Genomic DNA, 20,399 nt, shown 5'->3' with positions numbered 1-20,399 from the left:
CAAAAAACCTCACAACTGAGAATATAATTTGGTATTTTGCTGTTAAATGTTTTCTTTAAACTAACACAACGGAACCTCCATTAAATAATACCCACAAAAAAATAAATATATAAAAATAATTCTAACAAGTCCTAAAAATTGTAGTCACCCTGCTTTGTTCTTTCCACATAACTGTTAAATTTCTTATCACTCCCACCCCAGCTAGTTTAACGAATAGTACGAACACCCTATTGCACTATCAGTCTGTGTGTCCTTCTTTCAGCAGAGATGGAAATCTTTAATGATGTTTGAAACAAAGGAACCAATTTTTCAGGCAACTCCAGCAGCAGCAGGCAAGAATCCCAATTTAACCTCTCACAGCGTATCCCGCAGACAGAATCTGTGGGTGAGGCATCACACGAAGTGTCAGAAACATCTGTTCAATCTGCTTTGTGGTCCAGTGGACATTATGCCAAGATCTCAGGGCACACAGCTCTAAAAATGAAGCAGTGATGTGTCTGTCACACTTGATAAAAGCGGGAACAATGATAATCATGCTGAAAGTGGTGGGGAAAAGAAAAATGGAATGAAAAGGAGCTTTGTAAACTGGATACACACACATATGCCGCTGACATTTAAAATAACAGCAAAAAAAGAGCATTTTTGTCTTCTTCTGTCTTCTCACCGAGACAAACTGTTACCACTGCATGTCCTTCGAGGGTAGAAATACAGAAGTATGACTGGCTCATGACAAGACTGAGGAGTCCAGTCACTGCTGACAAAATAGAGTTCACAGGGATGTGAGAGGAACAGTCTTCAGGCGACACATGTAACATTTCAAACACAAACCAGCCATAGCCAACTTCTGCCTATTTGCCATCCTGCCTATAAAAGTTATAAATATAACTAATTAGTCTGCAGCCTTGTTCAGGCTAGCAAAAGGTAGCAGCCACGTCTTCACACGCATCACCCCATGCTGATGCAGCCTTCTCATGGGATCACATGAGTGCTTAATAAGTGCTAAAATGGACAGGAGCACTATATAAACCCCCTCTGAGTTTTCTCTGTCTCATCACACTTTGCTTTTATCCTTTCCTTGTCCTTTAAGTAGATTTTAATTGCTGGAATTTCACTGATTTAGCCTCAGGAGTTCATAATTTACTGGCTAAATATCATCAGAAGAAGTCTGCTGTGTCCTTTTTAAAATCTTCTTTCATTTCTCGAAATATGAGCGAACAGGCCAAAACAGACACATCGTGTGGGGAGTACAGCAGGGGTGCCCCTTGGTACCCCTTGAGAAAGTGGTGGCATTTGAGCCAGCTTTTCAATCAGGATGCTGGCCTGCCATCTTTCCTGGAGTCAGGGGATGCTCGCTGGATGGATGTGGACTGGTTGCAGAGGAGTTTGGCAGCCTGCTCCTGGCCAGGGTACATACCCGCTCCGCTGTTTGTGCCCTACATCTCTGGGTCGATGCATCATCCAAGCCAGACGATTAGTAAGTGGAGGGTCATCATGGATGTGGCTCACTTCACCCCCTCAGAGATTTCTCTCAGCATCAGAGATGGATTCCTGGAAGTCAGAGGTATAGAACATTGGCTTACATCTCTGTTAATTAAACAGCTTGAAGAGTTCACTTTATTAACATTGCTAATTACTTTTACACACAGGATAGTCTCGGGTCTTAATGAAGTATTAAAGATCTTATCTATCTATCAAATATTATCTCAAAGAGTTATTTAAAAAGACTTTTCTTATAGTTCACAGAGAAAAAAAATCCTTAAAATGAAACATGAAAAAGCTGAATGTAACAAAATTAGAAAGCTGCTTAAATAATGTGCTTGGGGAAATTAAAATCATTGCTCTGTGGCAGAAATTAATTTCCGTGTTGAGTGGTTTCTCTATGTTGCTTGATTCCTCTGTGTGTCCTCGCATTCTTCCCCATAAATGGTAATCCCTCCCCAGGGAAGCACGAGGAGAGGCCAGACGAGCATGGATTCATTGCCAGATGTTTTACAAGGAAGTACAGGTATGCAAAGTAAACACTGACAATAACCTGCAGATGATGAAATATGCACAGTTTAAGCCATTTTAAACATTAGTCAGCAGCCAAGCATGCAGCACTGATGGTATTTTTTCAGCAGTATTCAATCTCTCAAATGTTTACTGAACTGAACAATTAGATATTAGGTACATCTGTTTCAGTATTTACGCTTTGTATGTCATGCCACTGTAAACCTGGTTGTGTCATTATCAGGCTCCCAGTGGAGATGGATGCTACCAAAATCTCATCCACACTTTCTGTTGATGGTTTCCTGAACGTGGAAGCTCCAGTTCCCGAAACTTCCGTCCCTGCTACAATCCCCATTCCCATAAAGGTGCTAATAACTTTAAAGTTGGTTCACATTTAAGAAATACTATACATTTTGATAACTTGCCAAGGGGTGGAAGAAAAGATCAGTACTACTGACATATTTGTCTGGCACATGTAATTCACAATGCGAGAGCGAGTGGGTGGCTTACTCAGATTAGGATGCAGACAGATGTGTAGAAATTCAACATTTCAGGAATTATCTGATGAACTATTTTTTTGTAGATGAGCCACAAAACATGACTAAAATCAACAGTACAATATTTACACGCAGACATCAGAGAGGTATTGATCTTTTCGATTCGCTCCTAAGAAACGGTTCTGTTAAAGTACAGATTTTTATAGACAGTTTCCTAACAATCTTTTCATATTGTGTCCAGTTTAATATCCGTCTTGATTTTGCTGGTACTTAGTTTTAGGTTTTTTTTTGTTTGTTTTTTTTTAAAACATATTTATGCATAAATGCAGGTGACAGTAGAGGATAATGGAGAACCGGAGGTAAAAGATGAGAAAGAAGAAGAGAGCGGGAGAGCACCAGACCACCCAGAGTTTGCTTCCTCAGAGGATCACGGGGAAGGCTCTTCATTAGAAGTCCATAGAGATCATGCCCAACCTGAAGGTGCCACAGTTGGGCTTCAGCAGCATGATGAGAGCACGGAAACAGAGGAGGAGACCCATGGAAAGTCAGCTGGAGAGTCCCCCCCCTCAGTGCCTGCAGGTGGCGAAAGCACAGACGGCCTTCAAGATTCTTCTACAAAGCCAGAAACAGCGGAAAGCCAAGAAGGCCCAGACACAGACACATCCAGACAGACAGAACTCCAAAGGCCAGTCATGGATGAAGAACTCCAGGTGATGGCGAGCTCACGGGAGGCTGCTGAGGACATAACTCAGCCTGGGGAACAGGTCCAGAGCCAGGAATTGGAACCAGGAAATATACAACAAGAGATCACCGAATAAAAACAATATAATGGTGATAAAGTAATGAAACAGCCAGCACTGCTTGCCTTGCTTAGTCTCACAGATGCATTGTAGTCATTAGATATAAGAGCCTCGCTAGCGGTGGAGCTCCAATAAAGCACTAGCATGTGAAAACAATAAATAATATGCTGTGTGTCATGTTATTAATGTCTAAATGGTTTTATGTTCTCACAATTATAAAATGTGTTGTTATGTGTGATTTTGAAACTGTTTATCAGCAACAAGGAATCACATTTGTGAGAATTATATTCACAATTACCTCTGAAACTATGTTATCAAGCTGTTTCAGCAAAGTGGTTTTGACACTAATCAGGTGCTATATGTTTGCACAGCTGTGCATTAGTCAGTTCAACGTGAATTACTTGCCTAAGGAAAAAAAAAACTGGTGTGACTCCAGTATTGCTGCTGCCATGGCAACAGCATAATTGAAGTCCATGATTATAATACCAATAAATGCAACACTTCATGTGAGCTTACACATCGCACACAGCGTTCGTTTTGGAAAGCCGAAACAGTCCAAGCCTTTTGTTGTTTCCACCGCGTGACTCCAGATTGGAAACTTTTTCAATTCAAACCGATCATCCCTCTTGATTCCAATGCACAGGGAAGATTACATTATTTTGCATCACACAACGGGCAATGGAACGGCCCCAGTCTTTTTTTTTTTTACACTCTCATTCAAAAGCTCTGGCAGGGCTGCCTCAATGAGTTCAGCCCATTCTGCAGCACACAGCGATGCCAGTCTCACCCAGCACTAAGCCCTCCGCTAATCTGCTGCCCAATTCCTTCTTTTATCCAACAATAACACCACAGGCTCTCTGGAGCCCTGGAACGGGTCCCCCGAGTGGCACAGTTCTCAATGTAAGACACAGATGTTAAGACACACTGGGCGATTGGCTGGACATGTTTATTGCATCAGTCAATACAAAGACATCAACAGAAAAGAAGGCAGTCTGTCCTCTTCAACAATCATGCAGCCATCATCCTTAATGCTCATATAGAAAAGAAAATTTCAAACCATATTGCAAAATGTTTCAGATTAAGATTTATAATGAATTGGCACTATTATATTTACAATACACTGTGAAATAATATTATATATTGTGTGCATTAATGCAGAAAATTCACCCTCTGGATACACAGAAAAATCATATTACCTTTATTTCTTGTCAATTTTAATGACATCATGTTAAATAAAAAAACTTATAGAAACTGAAGGAAGGAAAGGCAAACGAAAGAACAAAAATATATGCTGGAAAGGCTGCTACACTTAAAACTTCACTTTTATATGATTTTCTTTGATTCTAAAGTTTTACAAATTGAATTGAGCCAAACAGAAAGGAAATCAAAAAGCAGTCATATTTGGCCTTCTACAATTTTTATTAAAAACTCTCTGCCATGGGAAAAAATTTTTACCTGAAAAGAAACAGCCAAATTATTTTATAATTACACCTGTTAATTAATTAAAAAAGGGACTACTGGACTATTCTGGAAAATTCATAAGTATCTGTTTGTTAATGGGAAAATGAAGCTTTTCATCATTGTCTGACCTTGTAAAAATAGATTTTCCAACAGAAAAAACAAATGCTTGGTTTAACTTTAATCTGGACATCAAATACCTCCAGGTGTCAAACAACATGAAGCTAGAGGCAACACATTTCACATCAAACTGGTAACTGATTGTGCAGAATGATGTGTTTAAACCATAGGAGCCTCCTGGGGCTTGGAGGCTTCCACCTCCTGCTTTTCACCACCTTGGGAGCCCTCGTCGCTGAAAAGGTAATATGGAGGTGTCTGCCGAGCTTCGATGATGAGGACGCCTTCAGGAGACAAAGAGGCGAAGACTGTCAGGGGGTCCACGTCTGTGGGGATCCTGATGAGACAGAAGAGAAGAGAAGAAAAAGTATAGTTTGATTGTTTTAATGTAATTCATTAGAAGAAGTTTACTTGGTCAGGATCATTTTTACGTTGTTGTGTGTGTTCAGTGTGTTTTTAAGTGTGCGTCGGAGAAAACTGAGGAGAGCAGTGATGAGAAACAGCCTAGAGAAAGAGTTCACTTCCTACTTGGAGGTCATGCAAAACTCTAATGTGAGATTTCCTTGTGTAAGAACGAGTAGTGTTGAATGCTGGAGGTTTTTATTGATAATTAATCAAAACTCCTAAACAACCCTCAATCGAATTATTTTGGCACTTTATATCTAGGTGAGACAAAAAAGGACTTGAAATGAGTCACCCTGTGCACCTTGGGTGCTTTTATTCTAACTCACAAAAAGAAACAGGAGAAATCTCCCTTCAAAAATCCCCCATCTCTGTCACAGAGAGGAAAACAAACACACACACACTCGATCCAGGTGTAGCGTTCCCACAAAACGAAGCTTCGATATCAGTTAATGAGACTGCCTTACTCGAGTCTGTCTGCAGAATTTTAACACCTGTAAATTTCTGACTGTGTATACTTTCCTAATCTGCAGCTCACATCCAGGTAACAGCTGATTTTGTGTCAAGCCTTTTTTTTCTCCTGGCTGTTTGCTTTATTTTTGACACCTCTCATACAGAAAATGTTAGATTTTCCAAAGTAGAGTGGGATAATTGGCTTCCAAAACCTGCAGGAGGATAGAAAGTGTTGAGGGGAAAATAAGCCAGAGTTACTATGTGCAAGGATGTCATTGTTTAAAACTTCAAATTCATGTAGAATAATAGTATTCTCAAATCAGCTTAAAACAACATATTCACATTTGGTAAGTAAGTTATTTAAATCCTATTGTAAAGAAAAAAGGAAAATAGGCAGCTCATTTTTGACTGAAGGTACTCTGAAAACTGGGGGTGGGGGTGATCTCTGTTCTTTGTCAGTGTGGCCAAATATGGTTATTGGAGGGTTTCTGTGTGAGCAGCCAAGTGTTTCAGGGAGTTAATATAAACACAAGACTGGTATGTTCAGAGGATGAGACTTGTGGTCCTCCCCTCCATTTAATTAGAGAGGACCCTCCACTGACTTACCACTCCACTGTGAAATACAAGTCAGAATACACTCAGGAACCTCACAGACGTGCACAGGCTGAGAGGTCAAGTCACATCTATTAATATACGCAGCTCAGTGTGTCACTAAGCTTTAAAATTACCTTTTAATAACAACTCTCAAGCTTGAGCTCACTAACCCATAAGTAGCAACACCAGAAAACCAAAAATGAGACCAGGCACAAAAACACAAAAATCCAGGGTTGCCAATAGAAAAATGGAAAGGATGAATATAAGCAGAAAATAACATGAATATCATAATACAGTATCCTATGGTGGAATTATACTAAATCCAATTTAGACAAACAATCGGTATAAAGAGATAAAAGTGCAAGGGGAAAGGGAATGTGGAGTCAGCGGGGACAGCAAACAGAGACTCAGAGGTTTAAAGACAAACAGAACTTATGTTGCATGCTGTGTGTATACTGGATGATATCAACACTCATGTCAAACATTTTCCTTCAGCATATTCTTAAAAAAAGTGGAACTTGGACCTGTCAGCTCCCTCTAATTCAGGTAATAATTCAAAAAGGATTTCAGAAAGGTTTGTGTAAGCCAGTATTAAGTGTGCAACCTTGAATCATTTTAATAATTTTAAATGTATCTGTGCCCCTTCTGACAAAGTCAAATAACTCAGCTGGTCCATTACGTGAGACTCCAGCAGAAACTTTATCTTTCCAGCTCGGGGAGTTTATTTAACTTTGGCAAGAGTACAGTTTATCTCAAGCATTGATTCTGTAAAGCTGCCAAAAAAACTAGGCAATACGCTTTCCCCCCTGCAGAGATTCTGAGACAGAGAGAGACGAGTGAGACCTGGCACAGTGAGCGTGGGTGTTCATGAGGTGTGTGTGTGTAGCACATATAACCCTTTCCTCCATCCCACACACTACACATTTCAGCTAAGTCAGCCTAGCAGTATTATTTGTCATTTGAGAATAGAAGCAAACAGAAAAAAAGAGATTACTGAATAACAAAACATTCACACTTTCACAGACAAACAGAGCAAGGTTGTTGTTTTGCAGCTGAGCTACATGACCCAAGGTTCAAACGTTATCTTTGTCCCCAGGGCTGATTTAACAACATTTTTAGTTAATAACTTACAATTTTCTCAGTTTGGAGAGCAGAAGAAGTCACCCTTGAGTTCTCAGTAAGCTTAAGCTAAGCTGTCTAGTCACTTATTTATCGAGAACATGTGCTATGCCCTATACTGTATTAACTTCTTGCATTTATTCACAGCTGTCTCATGTAACATTTACTAGTTTTTTTTTGTTTCCAGAGTTTTGTGTCACAAATGAGGACCAAGAAGCAAAACTCCTGTAATCTTTGTATCTTTTCTTATTGTTACATCTGAATGCCGTTCTGTGCTCCTTCCTTCTCATTTTTGTTTCACAAGCCCAAGCAACAAGCAACTGTTCCTCAGTGTCACCTGATAAGCATTAAAAAAAGCCAACCCTCCAACTATCTCAATTTCCCTCAGCCAGCAGACTCTGTGGGGGTTTCGTCTCACTACACTGAAGTATCTGTTCCTTCTAAATCCTTGCCTTAATAATTGTAAAACTTGGCTTAATTCATTTGTGTACATGTCGCTACATCCTGAGGGTTGAAACAATATGGATACTCTTCTTTTTCTCTTGCCATTGGACTCTAGCCCCTTGAATCAAACAGTAAAAACTTGTGTAATGTGATTGAGACCAATCCTCTGTTTTTTTTGTCTGCATCTCAAACACTCCAACGCCATCAAAGTTAAAAGTGCATTTTTACAATTTCAAAAGAAGATGGAATTTTTTTAAGCAAAAGAGTTCAAAGCACACTATGATGTAAATCTCTACCATACTTGACTTTTTGCCATTTTAATTTAATGGAAAATTCTTTTTTACAGGTCAAATTCTTTTCTCAATCTTTGTCAAAACTGGCACATGTGGTCTTCAGACTAAGTCTCAGATGGAATTAGATTTTTAGGGGGTATAGAAATTCAGGACAATAGAAATCAATGTCAAGTTTCTGCCAAACAGAAAGTGAGCCCATTGACATCTGGAATGTCTAGCCTTCCATGTATCCCATCCATGTAGTTCAAACTGCATGAATTCATGGCACAGTTTTAAGGTAGCCCCAAAATCTTTCTGTCAGCTGTATTATTATTATTTTGGGAAGAGCTAAACTGCTTCTTGGTGCAGTAGCCTTGGAGAAATTCTCAAAAATCTTTGAAGTTATTATTATTATTATTATTACAAAAGACTTCAGGTGTGAGATACCTTTTTCTCGTAACAAAGCAAGATTTAAAAACAAAAAAAACAACTGTTTCTTGCTCTGAATTTTTCAAATTGGAGTGCAAACAGAAGCAGTGGGCAGATAAATATCTGCATTTTGTACCTTTATCTTACATTTCACAGAAAGAAAGGTTTAGTTGCTACCTACTTTGCAGACGAGGATGTTAAATATAAAGAATAGTTACAATTGGCTTACCTGCTGTAAAATGCAGCATACAGGCTGCTGCAAATCATAATAATCCACACAAATCTTTAGTGCCACTAAACAGAGCATATGTACGAGCTAAAATAAGAAGGTTGTAGCTCTTCAAGTGACATCAACAACCAATCAAATGTCGAGACAGAAGAATGTGTCTACCATGCTAACTCTCTCTCTTCTTCCTTTTCATTCTCATATAGCCCGTGTATTTGTGTATCGAGGACAGTTATTTATATTTGACCCATTGACACCACCAGTCACTCCTGTTCTCTGTATAGTCAGTCTGTCCCGTATATTCAGCTGAGGAGCCCAGGTCTGATCTGAAGGCATTCCAATTAAAAATATTGTGATATGAACAGTGAGGGGCTTGAGCACCTGCTTATTAATTAGCCAGTATGAAATTAGTAGAACTGGAGTGACGTGCCAGTGAGATGGTGATTCGCACTGACGATTATCGCTTCTGTTTGAAGTCTTTCCACTGCCCAATTAAATGGGCAAAGGCTTAGAGGCAGGCAGCATGTGGAAACTATTGTGTTGCTCGTTTGGGTTGGATTAGTTACCATATGAATACTCTCTGTAAGAGACTCCTGCTTTGCACTGATGCTGCTTTGTCTATGTAAAACTTACTTTAGGATTCTAGTCATGTTTGGTGTTTTGACTGGAGAGTTCAACATAACAACTAAAACGAGGAATGCAGAATTCACCTTGACAGGTAAAACATTCACTTATACATGCAGGATGTTTTCATGTTGTTCAACAAGCGAATACTTCTGCATGTATCTACATACTCCTCCACTTATGAACTTTGTATAACATTGGTCGAGCATTTCTTCAGCTTATCTCCCTCCAATTAGTTCTCATTGATTAAAAGCTTTATTCTCCATGATTCTCAAACTACATGAAGATCTCTGCTGTAATGGACTGTTTAATATGAAAACCATGCAAGCAAGCAAGCTAACTGTCATGTTCTCAACCATTTGTCAAATTTAGCTGTTATAGGCAGAGGCGTGCTACACTTTGGACAGGTCGCCCATAACTTTACATACATACAGTGATTCATTTTCAAATCTGTAATTAGATAAAAGGTGAAATAAAAGTGCAGAAGAGGGACAAAAGTGGCAAAGAAAACTCTGGTATGAGCTAATATTTAATACTAAATTACCTTCTATCTTTTTTTTTTTCTATGAGCCAACTATGCGTTATCTTTCTGGCTGTAGTTTTGTGGTGTTTATAGAACAATGTTTCAATCCCAGTTGAAACCTGGCACAGTCAAGTAATACTGAGGCGCTTTCCACAGATTTCTGAAGGAAAGGAGGTTTTATCTTTTTTCAGATATCAGCATTAGGGAGCTTCAGGGTCAGAAATCTGATGCATAATGTAGCTTGTGGCTTTAAATAGCACCAGTTCTGCTTTTCTTTATTTTTATGTTCTCTACACTGTTACAATCTGAATGTTCTTATTAAACATATCCATAGATGAGATTACAGGTAATCCCTAAGAAGAAAAAGCTCCAGCTTCAGACTGCTGTAAAGTCCTGGTTCTATTTTATGCAACACAAAAGATATCTGTAATAAATATTTAACTGAGGAATGCAGCGCTGACTGTGAGCACAGAAGCCCCACTCACCTCCTGTTCAATCCTGCGGTAAATGAGGTGCAGCCAATCAGAAGAAAAATGGCTTAAAGGCAGGTGACTTTAAAGGGAAAGGAACTTGTTTTAAACAGTAAACTGGGGGAGCGGCACTTACCCCCAGTAAATGGTAAATATCAAATGTGGAGTTTCTGTTTAATTATTTCCTGTTTTATTTTGTAATCATTGATACTTGTCTCTTGCTGCCACTTTTGCTTTCTCTACGTACTATCCCTCCTTGTGTTAGTGTCACCTGTGCTGTATTAAATATTGTATTAAACTATATAAATAGTCTCATCAGTGTGCATAAATGCAGATGAAGTTGTCAGATTTTTCCAGCTAATAGGTCTTAATTTTTACTGTCTTAGTCTTATTGATATTTTTCTTGTTTCTTTGTGCCTGGACTTCTGGACTGTTTATTGGACTTTGAATTTTGACTGATCCCCTACAATACTGTTTGTCTTGCTGCCTGCTCCATTTTGCATGATGCCTGTTTTTGGATTAAAGATTTGATTTTGGACTGGATTCTATCCTGGGCTTGGTTCTCCCTCACGTGGAATTGGATTTTTTTTTGTACACAAAAAAAAATTATTTTGTGTACAAGAGTTTTGTCCTATTATTTTGCCCACTGTTTACTGACCACCCTATCTTTGCAATTGATTTGTTGTGTAAGTTTCATCTCAAGCTTGTTTACACAATGCCAATCCACAACGACAGCTATTTTTTACATTATAAAATAGAGAGCTTAATTTACACAGTAAATTGCAGAAAGGTACGAGTAACTTTTTGCCATTGCAAAAACATCACTATGCTAATAATTCTATTTGTCCAAAGTCATTAAAGAAAATTGTCCCATATTCATAACAGCTGACAACAAACAGCTCTGCTGTTAACATTGCACTGGGCTATATTAGTAAGTATAAGGTCTAAAATGCAATGCATTTCACTTTCACATATTCTATAGTCATTACTTGTTGTGAAATATTTCAAAAATGCTTTTTATTTTCATTTAGATGATTCCAGTTTATAGCTCCTGAAAATCAGAAATCCATGTCTCAAATTATTAGATTATTTTCTAAGGTAAAAGTCTGGGGTTCAGGTCAGGAGAGTTCTCTGTATCATTACAATATTTACATTTTATGACATGCACTAGTATGTGGCCATATATAATGAAAACTGGAGCCTTTTTCATCCATTATAAGAACCAGCACAGGAAAACAAAATGATAATGGTGCAACTCACAAATTATACTTACTGTATCTTCTTTGTGAAATTCTTTGTCACTATTCCACCTTCTTCCTGTTTCTCTTCATGCTTTCCTGTTTGGAGAAAGGAGTGAACACAACTTCAGAAATGATGTAGTTTGACGTTGCGCAACGATTAGGCAAGGTCATGCATTATAAATGTCTCTGTCACTAGTTCAAATGGACACAGCTCATAAAGAGTCCACCCATCACCTTTGACTTCTTAGATCTTTAGTATGGTGTAAATAAAAAAAGGTGTTGATATAACTGAGCTCAAAGCTTGGCACACATCGTGCAGTTTTCCATTGCTCATTCCTTCCAGAATGTTTGCTTTGTGATTGCAATGAACTTGTTAACATGATTTCTCTTTCTTCCTCTTTAGCTGTTTCCTAAAATGACTCCCCAGCAGAGAGACTAATGTTAGAGAGAACATATAACCCTAAAAAGCACCTCTTCCATCTTCTCCTTCACTGTTTATGGCCAGTCTGTTTGTCAGCCTTAGCAAGCAGCTGCTCCTGGACTGCTAAATGTCAATGCCGCTGCCAGCAGCATGGCCTGCCCCACCCCTCGACCCCTTTGTATACTCGACAGGCTCGACTACGTGCTACCCTATACCCCTGCAGTGACGTTTCTAGCTGCTCAAAGTGCTGGACTCCAGAGATCGAGGCTAGAACATGTGATGCTCTGGAGAGAAGTGAGCTACGATCAGCAGTGATGTCATGGAATTCTTATGAAAACTTCATCCTGACTTAAGAAGTACAATCGGTTCCCTGATTAAAGATTTAGTCAGGGGAGTAGTCCAACAAGGCCCTCATTTTTGTGTTTCTTACGACAGAGATTATAGATTCCAGATGTGTAATACATCATGTTCTTGGAGGAGAGTGGTGTTTTTATGTAACGGATACGATTTTCTGTCAATACAAATATCAAGAGCTTGGGTGTAGTTTTCTTATTTGCAGATAGAGGATACAGCTTTTTGTGCTACCTATGATGAAATTTCATGAAACAACTAATAGGGTAAGATAATGACATTATACTTTTCTAGCCACTGAGCTTTTACTCAGTGCCATAACGTAAGGTAAATTAAGGTAAACTTGGTAAACTTGGCAGACACACAAAACGCAGTAATTTAGACTTTTCTATGAGCTGGTTGCAGGAATTGACTGTGCTGAGGTAATTTTATTGTGTCAAGGTCAATGCATATTGTGTTTAGTTTAAGGTTGGCCAATCTAATCAAATGCAGATCAGACCACAGGTCACAGTACTAATTTACAGCTCTATTTAACAATGTTTCTCACATTAGTCATTTTAGTCTCGGTTCTTCAGTATGTTTAGTGTATTTCTTGTTTACTTTATTAAGTATTATTGAGTATAAACTCATATATTAATATTCCATTAGAGCAGACTTGATCAAAAAGACCTTTTCCGTGCCTTCCAAATCATGAAATATAAGCAAATGTCCTTTGCATGGGTGATTTAATTTACTGCTGTATAATCTGTAAAAGTTAGAGCTATTATTTCATAGCTCTTTGCAACATTAATTTTATTATACAGTAACTCACCCATTTAAATTGCAATAAGTCTTTTAGTTTGCAATATAAGAAGCACGGCCACTTTGACTGATAGGTGGATCCTAACAAAGGGAACTGTAGTTAGGCGCTGTCTACAAGGCTTCAGCCAAGCCAATTCAAGCCTTTTGTAGCATTTTTTATATAAGTATCTGAAAAATAATAAGCCTTGCTATGTGGCTACAGATGCTCTAAAAAGTCTGTTTTCCCATTTTAGTGTGTGACATTTTTTGTATGTTACTACTTGCACTAATGCAGCAAAGCATCCTGCTAACAAAAACAGGCAAATTAGCAGATAAAATAAGGCTAACATAAAAAAATATGTTTATTATCTCAAATTGGGCAAAGCCTTTTAATAAATATTAATATTAAGAATCTTTTACCAACTTAGTCGTCCAATCTATCATATAAGTACGGTCACTTACTTATACGGCCACCAACAATAATCGTAAAATGCTAAAAATCTGGATTAAATTATGGGACTTCACAAGCCAATGTTCATCTCTTTTCCGTTGAACTTCTCTTGAGCAACCAACAACAAGGAGATATAAATAGAAACTAATTTTAGGCATTTGAACAAAACACATGTGCTGACATTTTCTTGCTGGGGACACGCGATCTCTCCCTTATGTGTTGCATTTCAGGTTTCAGTGAATCTGATGGACTGCAAAGTTGCTTAGAGATACTTGACAGACCACCAGTGTGGGTCACTAAGACCAGATATTCTAATTTAACTCAAATATAACCCCCGCCCCCCCAAAAAATCTGCATTAAAATGCAGCTACACTGTACTTTTTCCAGACAATATTTGTGTTCAGCTTGGCCTTCTTTTAATCTTTGCCTCCTCTTTCAGTAAACTTTGAATATGCTTACATGTTAAAAAGACTAGTTCATTCATGTACTGAACACCTCTAACTTGCTTGTATTACATTCACAGTCACACTTCTTGATCACGATGAGTCACCATGACAGACAGCCCCAACATGGCGCTGAGTGAATGACCCAACTGGCATACCAACAATGTGTTTAAAAAAAGCCTCAGAGCTGTGGGGCCGCTGTCCTCTGTGGCCTCCTCAGTCCTGGGTATCCCTGGAATTCAGCTGTCTCTTGAAACATTGAGTTAAGGAAGCAATTTGTAGAACTCACTCCAGTAATCAGTGACTGAGGAGGAACGTGACAACAACAGAGACACAACCTAGCTGAGAACTGCGGGTAAAAGTGAGGCCCTATTTCCAGAACATTCTCTCTCTGGTGTTTAGTGACAGTGAGCAACTCTTCTTATTGTAAACAGAGACTGTTGTCACGGCCTTGCCTTAAATCTAAATTGAGCTCATGGGTGGCTGTGGGAGTGATTCTCCAAGAATCCAAAACAGGTGTCTGAGCTTGAGGATCTGCCTGCCTTGAAGTCCCAGTCCCCCAAATCTGTCCCACTCTTCCATATCGAGACTCATTAATTCTGAGGCCATATTATACCACTGAGGCTTTTTCACTGTACTGTGTCAGTCATGGTGCCGAAGTGAAAGATCAGATATTTCATGACCAGATTACAAAAAGGAATTTCAGATATACTGTCTTTAAGTTTTCTTTAAACTGAATACTGATTTTCTCTTTGATTTGGTTGCATTGCTATGACTTTACAATTTCAACTATTTTTGTTGCCCATGACTTTACATGATGCTTTGTCTTTACAACTAAAAAACTTTGCATAGTCTCATGAAACCCTGGAATGTTAAATTAGTAGATGAACACACTTGCATGCTTTTACTTCATTTTAAACATGCAAGAATGATTTGCTGTACTTCAACTGTAAGCATCTATACAACACAAGAAACGAAAGTTATAATGGAAAAAACAAAATATATTAATTTCTCTTAAAGAAGACAGAGGGTATTACTTCAGGCTGCTAGTGGCAGGTGTACTTATGAAGATATGTGCTTTTACAAGTACATGGCACTCTATTTGCGATATTTATATTTAATAATAGGCTTTAAACATAACGTTTTGACCTGCTAATTCAAGTCTAAAGGAATTTAGAAGCATGTTATTAAATGTGTCATATAAATAGAACTGACTACCACAGTGATGTACTGCATTTTGATATCAGTGTGTCATTGATGAGACATAACATTTCACCAGAAGCTTTTTTTTTTTTTTTTTTTTTTAAATGATTCATTTAAAGCTGTTATCCTCAGTGAACTTCTTCTTCCAGGAAAAGCGTCTAATTTTCATTTCTCCAATCATACTCCAACTCACCTGACACTTCTACAAATCCGTCTCTCGTTTTTACGTGCAACTCTTCTGGTTTGAAGCTGTGGACGTTCACGCAGACTTTCCAGGGTTCCCCACAAGTGGTGGTGGGTGAACTCCGGGAGGAGGGCTCGCCGTATCTGCTGGTATACAGCTGGGGGCCTCCCGTGGACTGACGCGGGGGAAAACCTGTGCGTAAACTGCTGCTAAAGGGCGAGGAGCTGAGACGCGTGCTTAGCCGGCCCGGACGAGCCCACCCAGGCCAGTCCATCGACAGATCATCGGGGAAAGGTGGCATCCCAAATTCATCTTCCATAAACCGAGACGCTAACTGATCCCTGAAAGGAGACTGGTCTCTGAATGGAGACTGATCAATGAATGGCGATTCTCCAAATGGATCTCTGGGAAACCTCTGTCGGTTTCCCATCGTGTAAAAGTCTCCCTCTGCCATATCCACTTGAGTTCAAATCCAGTAATGAAGTTCTGGTATTGGTGCAAAATAAAAAAATAAAAGAATAAAAATAAAAAGTGACTTTCTCTCTATGAGGAAAACTTTATATCGTTTGGGTTAGGCACATCACCATTACTCAATAAGTCATCTGTTGATCCAACGACAAACTTCGAAGTGGTCTCCGAGTTTCTTGAACTCCAAATTGAACTGATCTCATTTCTTCTGGCGCTTGATTTTATACCTCGTAGCCGATGCACTGAACAAGTGTCCGGAAAGTGCTGGGAGGATCTGGAGAAAGCGCGCTGTAAAAAATATCCATTAAAGTAGTAATACCAAATCTTAAAATCACAACACAAAAACACTGTAACAAAACACAATGATTTTCTATTCGCAATATTTATGCTTTTTAGAAATTTTTTTATCATTCACATACGCGTTCAGGCGTCAGTTAAGAAAATATGGCTTGTTGATGTGACGATTTTTTACAGTGGGCGCGTAACAGCTGATCAAGGCCAAGCCTACTCTTTACCAAACTAAGTTGCAGAGGCCGCATGTCACTCATGCAGTTTGAGCTCCCTGGTGACTCACATACTTTTTAATAGAAAGTAACGCAGAGCTTCGCGTCAAACGCACTGATGTCACGGTACGGATAAAACAAAACAGCTAAGAGCTCGACTTGTGATTATGAAATCTGTTTACTGATCCGAGCGTATTGATTTTTTTTTCTTTTTGAACGTAAAACAAGACTGCAATCATCATCATTCAGAACACGATTTTATATAGCTTTTTCTGAACACACAGTCAAAAGGAAATTTCATGGGGTCATAGAGGGGGCGATTCAATTTCAAGGTGACATTACAATGTAGAGTTCACACTGACGCAAGATAAAACGTGACAGTATGAAAAATATGCTTTTTCGGTATGCTCGTTCATGTGGAAAACGGGGAGAATATGCATAATTTTACAATAACATAGAATCACTATTGCTATATGAGCTTGTTATTGAAATTCTTAAAAAAGCAAAAGACATGATCAAAGGGACCTTAAGCACAAAGACAGCTAGAGTCTGTTGACTGATGCATATCGTCTTCTTTTTCCTCTTAAACTGGTTGATACATTTTATCTATAACATCCAAGGAGGCTCCAATCACATTCTCTAAACAAAATAGTCACACCCTTTGTATAATTTATACAATGCAGATGCATATTTACACCACATATACAAAATAATTTTGCACAAGAACTGATGTAAACTTTACATTGAGAAATGGGGGGGGGGGGGGGGGGGGGGGCATTGCCCTGGGTGCCCATCTAGAAAAATCTGTCAACTTGACTGCACAAATCTTCCCATGGCTCCTAGTCAACACTGCTTGTCACGAGTCATCATCAGTTTATAGTTTATGAATGAGTTCTGTGCCAAGTTCCTTCCTCTTCCTGCCTCATATTTCCCTCATTCCTCCAATTTAGATGACATTCAGGGAAATAAGCTGAGAGTATTGAGTGCATAGAGAGCAGTCTGTCAGGCCTGGAGCAGTTACGCAGACAGGATGATGGATTTGAAATGATCGAGAAATATAACTCTTAATTATAAGCCAAGGCAGCTTCAAACTTTTTTTTTGCAGAAAAATTATCAAAATTAACTTTGAAGAAATCTTTTGATATCTTAGGAGATGCACACGCGAAATGAGAACGTTACCACGCTCATGTCTGTGACATAGTGATCAGCTGCTGGTTAGCAGGAAATAGGTATGTGATTCTATCCAAAGGCAACACGTTCCACCTACTACAAGCTTTAATACCCACTAATTAACAGTTTTCTTTGTTTTGCAGTAACCTTGGAGTGCATAGCTTTACTTCAGTCAGGCCACAGACTCAAGCTCAGACACAATCCCAGCAAATGCACTGATCTCTTTGCCAGCCTTATCTGACACCTTTCAACACACCCAATTAGCTTACAGTATGTTTAACTTGTTTTAGTCTGTGCACACCTACAAGCTACTTTGCAACCCACCCTAGCTCCTCCTCTTGTGCTGTTTCTGACTAATCAGTGTCACCCCTAATGTCAACCCTGTTCTGTGCTTCTGTTCCCATCTTTTACTGTTTTGACACGAAAAGGCAGCGAGTTCCCAGAACAGAGTCGTGCCTAGAAATATAAATTACTGCAGATTGAAATTTCCTTCTGATCATTTGCTAGTTTTTAAAAATGTGACTTACTGTATAAAATGTAAGTTGGTAATTAGCAGGCTTCAACCATAGTGAAAAATTTGTTACCTTTGGTTAGTTTGGCTAGTTGCTGCCCCTTCTTTCCAGTGTTTTTAATAAGTTAGGCTCTATCTTCTAGCTGTGGTGTTATATTTAGGAAACAGACTTGAGCGTGGTATTGATCTTTAAACTCTTGACAAGAAAGCAGATGAGCATATTTTACAAGAATGTCATATTTGTGCTTTAAAAATACACAAAAGATAAAAAGCTTAGACAGTGAGGATAATATTCCACCATTTTCTGCAGTTTTTCATCCAGTCTGTGTTGAACAATATGTATGAGCCGGATTATAATTTACAACAAAATCAGTTACAGCAGTGTCATAAAAACTACAAAGTGACAGTGTTGCATAGAAAGACTGACTACTACTGAGAGTTACAATGAAACAATAAATATTAGACAAGTAATAAATATGTATAGTGCTGCACAACTCAAAACTAGACCTTCTGTTGAGTAACAACTCAAAAATATAATGGTTTATGGGTTTATTCCAGTGGTGCAGCAAGAACACAATTTTCCAAATAAACTGGGAATGTGTGCTGTTTGTAAATTTAGACTAATTTTCAGCAAAGTACAGCTTTTCTCTGTGCCTAATTAAAAAAAACAACCTAGCAAATAAAGTCAGAGACTGTTCCCTACATGAACATAGCTACGAATGTGATCTGCTTTGGAGCACAAAAAAAGTTCATCATCTTATCTTTAAAACACCCTTTTCTCAAAACAAATTCATCAGATGTTTTGTCAAAAGAATCTCCCCTTGTTTCGATCGCTCTCTGTTATACTACATGGACTGACATTTCAATTGTTTTCCACTTGATCAGAGGATGAATTAATTTGACATTTGAGCTGACAGCCAGTTTGCTTGCTGTCAGGAGGGGGAAACATGTTTGTCCTCCACCTTGTGAAGTGTTGAGATCAGAGCGACAAACCCTCTCTTTATTCCTGATAACGATCCCTGTGAAATCATTTGTAAGTGGATCAAACGGCTCAAATGTTACCTCTATGCTTCATCTATTAGTGCAAAAACTAGGACACAGGTATGCTAAATGCTTGATGTCATGTTAAACATTAGTTACATGTTAACCACTGTGCACTTGCATATGGCTAAAACATATATTGCAATTCAAAATCAAAATGGGAATGAGGTAATTTCAGTGCTTGTTGAACCCATTACTAAGCTGCATTATGTGCCATAAATTATGAAATAAATAACAGCCTGTTAAAGCATTTGCAAAAATAAATTAAAGTGAAATGTACAGACATCTGGAAAGAAATATATAGAACAGGGATGTTAGGTGACTAAATTCATTAATAATGTTTCTTATATGCAGCTTGCATTGTAAATATCTAGGAGATGAACAGTCTCAGGCCATTGTGAGTGCAGATGCAAAGGATGCAATACAAAAACAAAAGAGACAAAAAGACATTCAGTCTCCTAGCTGTCTGTGGGCAGAGTGAACAAGACTGCTTCAATGGTGGTTGGACCACTGCTAGGACATTTCCACTCAAGCATCAAAGCTGAGCACTGAGACACACACAGTTGATTGCACTGACAGCCTCTGTCCTCGTTCTCAACGGGAACCACAACTGCAGATTTGGTCTCCTAATGTTGAGAAACCTAGTGCCTGGTTTTGTTCCGTTTGTTCAACGAACCGCGGCTCCGGCTACGACTGCGGCTCCCAAAGACTGAGTTCCATGATGAACTGCGGCTGTAGCTCCGGTAGGAGGAGTAGCTGTGGCTCTGGCTCCTGCTCCTGCTGCGGCTGATGCTGTACAGAGGGCTGCGACTGCGAGTGAAGAGGCTGCTCCAGGATGACACGCTGGTGCACCGACTGCTAGAGGATGGGCTTGGTCGGAAGTAAGGAATGGGTCGCTTCCTGGCACTAATGAGAGGCAAAAAAATAAATGATGTAACAAGGTAAACAAAACATCGTGTCTCTTTAATCTCCCAACTTCACTAACCCCCCTCGGAGACATTCATACTGGCAGACTTCAGCGGAAAGCCAGTATCATCATCAAGGACCCCTCGCACCCTGGACACTCGCCCCAATGTGTTTCATTGTTCTGGTAACAGTGACAATGAAGATCTAAATTATCTTATGTCATCTTAATAACCCAGAAGATAATTTGTAAATGTTGTGTATACAGTTTGATGTGCTGCCCCTAGTGGCCAAAAGCTAACATGCTTAAGG

General features: G+C 39.0%; 2 protein-coding genes across 2 annotated transcripts in view; both read right to left on the bottom strand.

The window, feature by feature from the left end:
* Positions 1-4,225: 4,225 nt before the first annotated feature.
* hspb8 (heat shock protein b8) lies at positions 4,226-16,136 on the bottom strand. Its single transcript, XM_063490227.1, has 3 exons — positions 15,501-16,136; positions 11,691-11,754; positions 4,226-5,198 (listed from the first exon to the last, which is right to left on the bottom strand). The coding sequence occupies exons 1-3, from the start codon at positions 15,943-15,945 to the stop codon at positions 5,024-5,026; spliced, it is 684 nt and encodes a 227-aa protein (XP_063346297.1). The 5' UTR covers positions 15,946-16,136; the 3' UTR covers positions 4,226-5,023.
* A 543-nt stretch (positions 16,137-16,679) lies between these two features.
* srrm4 (serine/arginine repetitive matrix 4) overlaps positions 16,680-20,399 on the bottom strand; it is a 65,905-nt gene continuing 62,185 nt past the window's right edge. The window contains exon 13 of the mRNA XM_063489838.1: positions 16,680-20,090. Within this exon, the coding sequence (XP_063345908.1) occupies positions 19,826-20,090 (265 nt within the window). The 3' untranslated portion in view covers positions 16,680-19,825. The remainder of the gene's footprint in view (positions 20,091-20,399) is intronic.

This window comes from Pelmatolapia mariae, linkage group LG12 (assembly GCF_036321145.2).
Source record: "Pelmatolapia mariae isolate MD_Pm_ZW linkage group LG12, Pm_UMD_F_2, whole genome shotgun sequence".
Lineage (NCBI taxonomy): Eukaryota > Metazoa > Chordata > Actinopteri > Cichliformes > Cichlidae > Pelmatolapia > Pelmatolapia mariae.
Note: the sequence above shows the minus strand (reverse complement) of the source record. Positions and strands in the feature narration are given on the sequence as shown.

Bases quoted from the DNA above. Each gene is read 5' to 3' on its own strand.
- hspb8 (XM_063490227.1), bottom strand. From the start codon at position 15,945: ATGGCAGAGGGAGACTTTTACACGATGGGAAACCGACAGAGGTTTCCC. The intron at 11,755-15,500 runs GTGAGTTGGAGT...TTCTCCAAACAG, and splicing joins CGGATTTGTAGAAGTGTCAG to GAAAGCATGAAGAGAAACAG. The intron at 5,199-11,690 runs GTAAGTATAATT...CTGTCTCATCAG, and splicing joins AATTTCACAAAGAAGATACA to GATCCCCACAGACGTGGACC.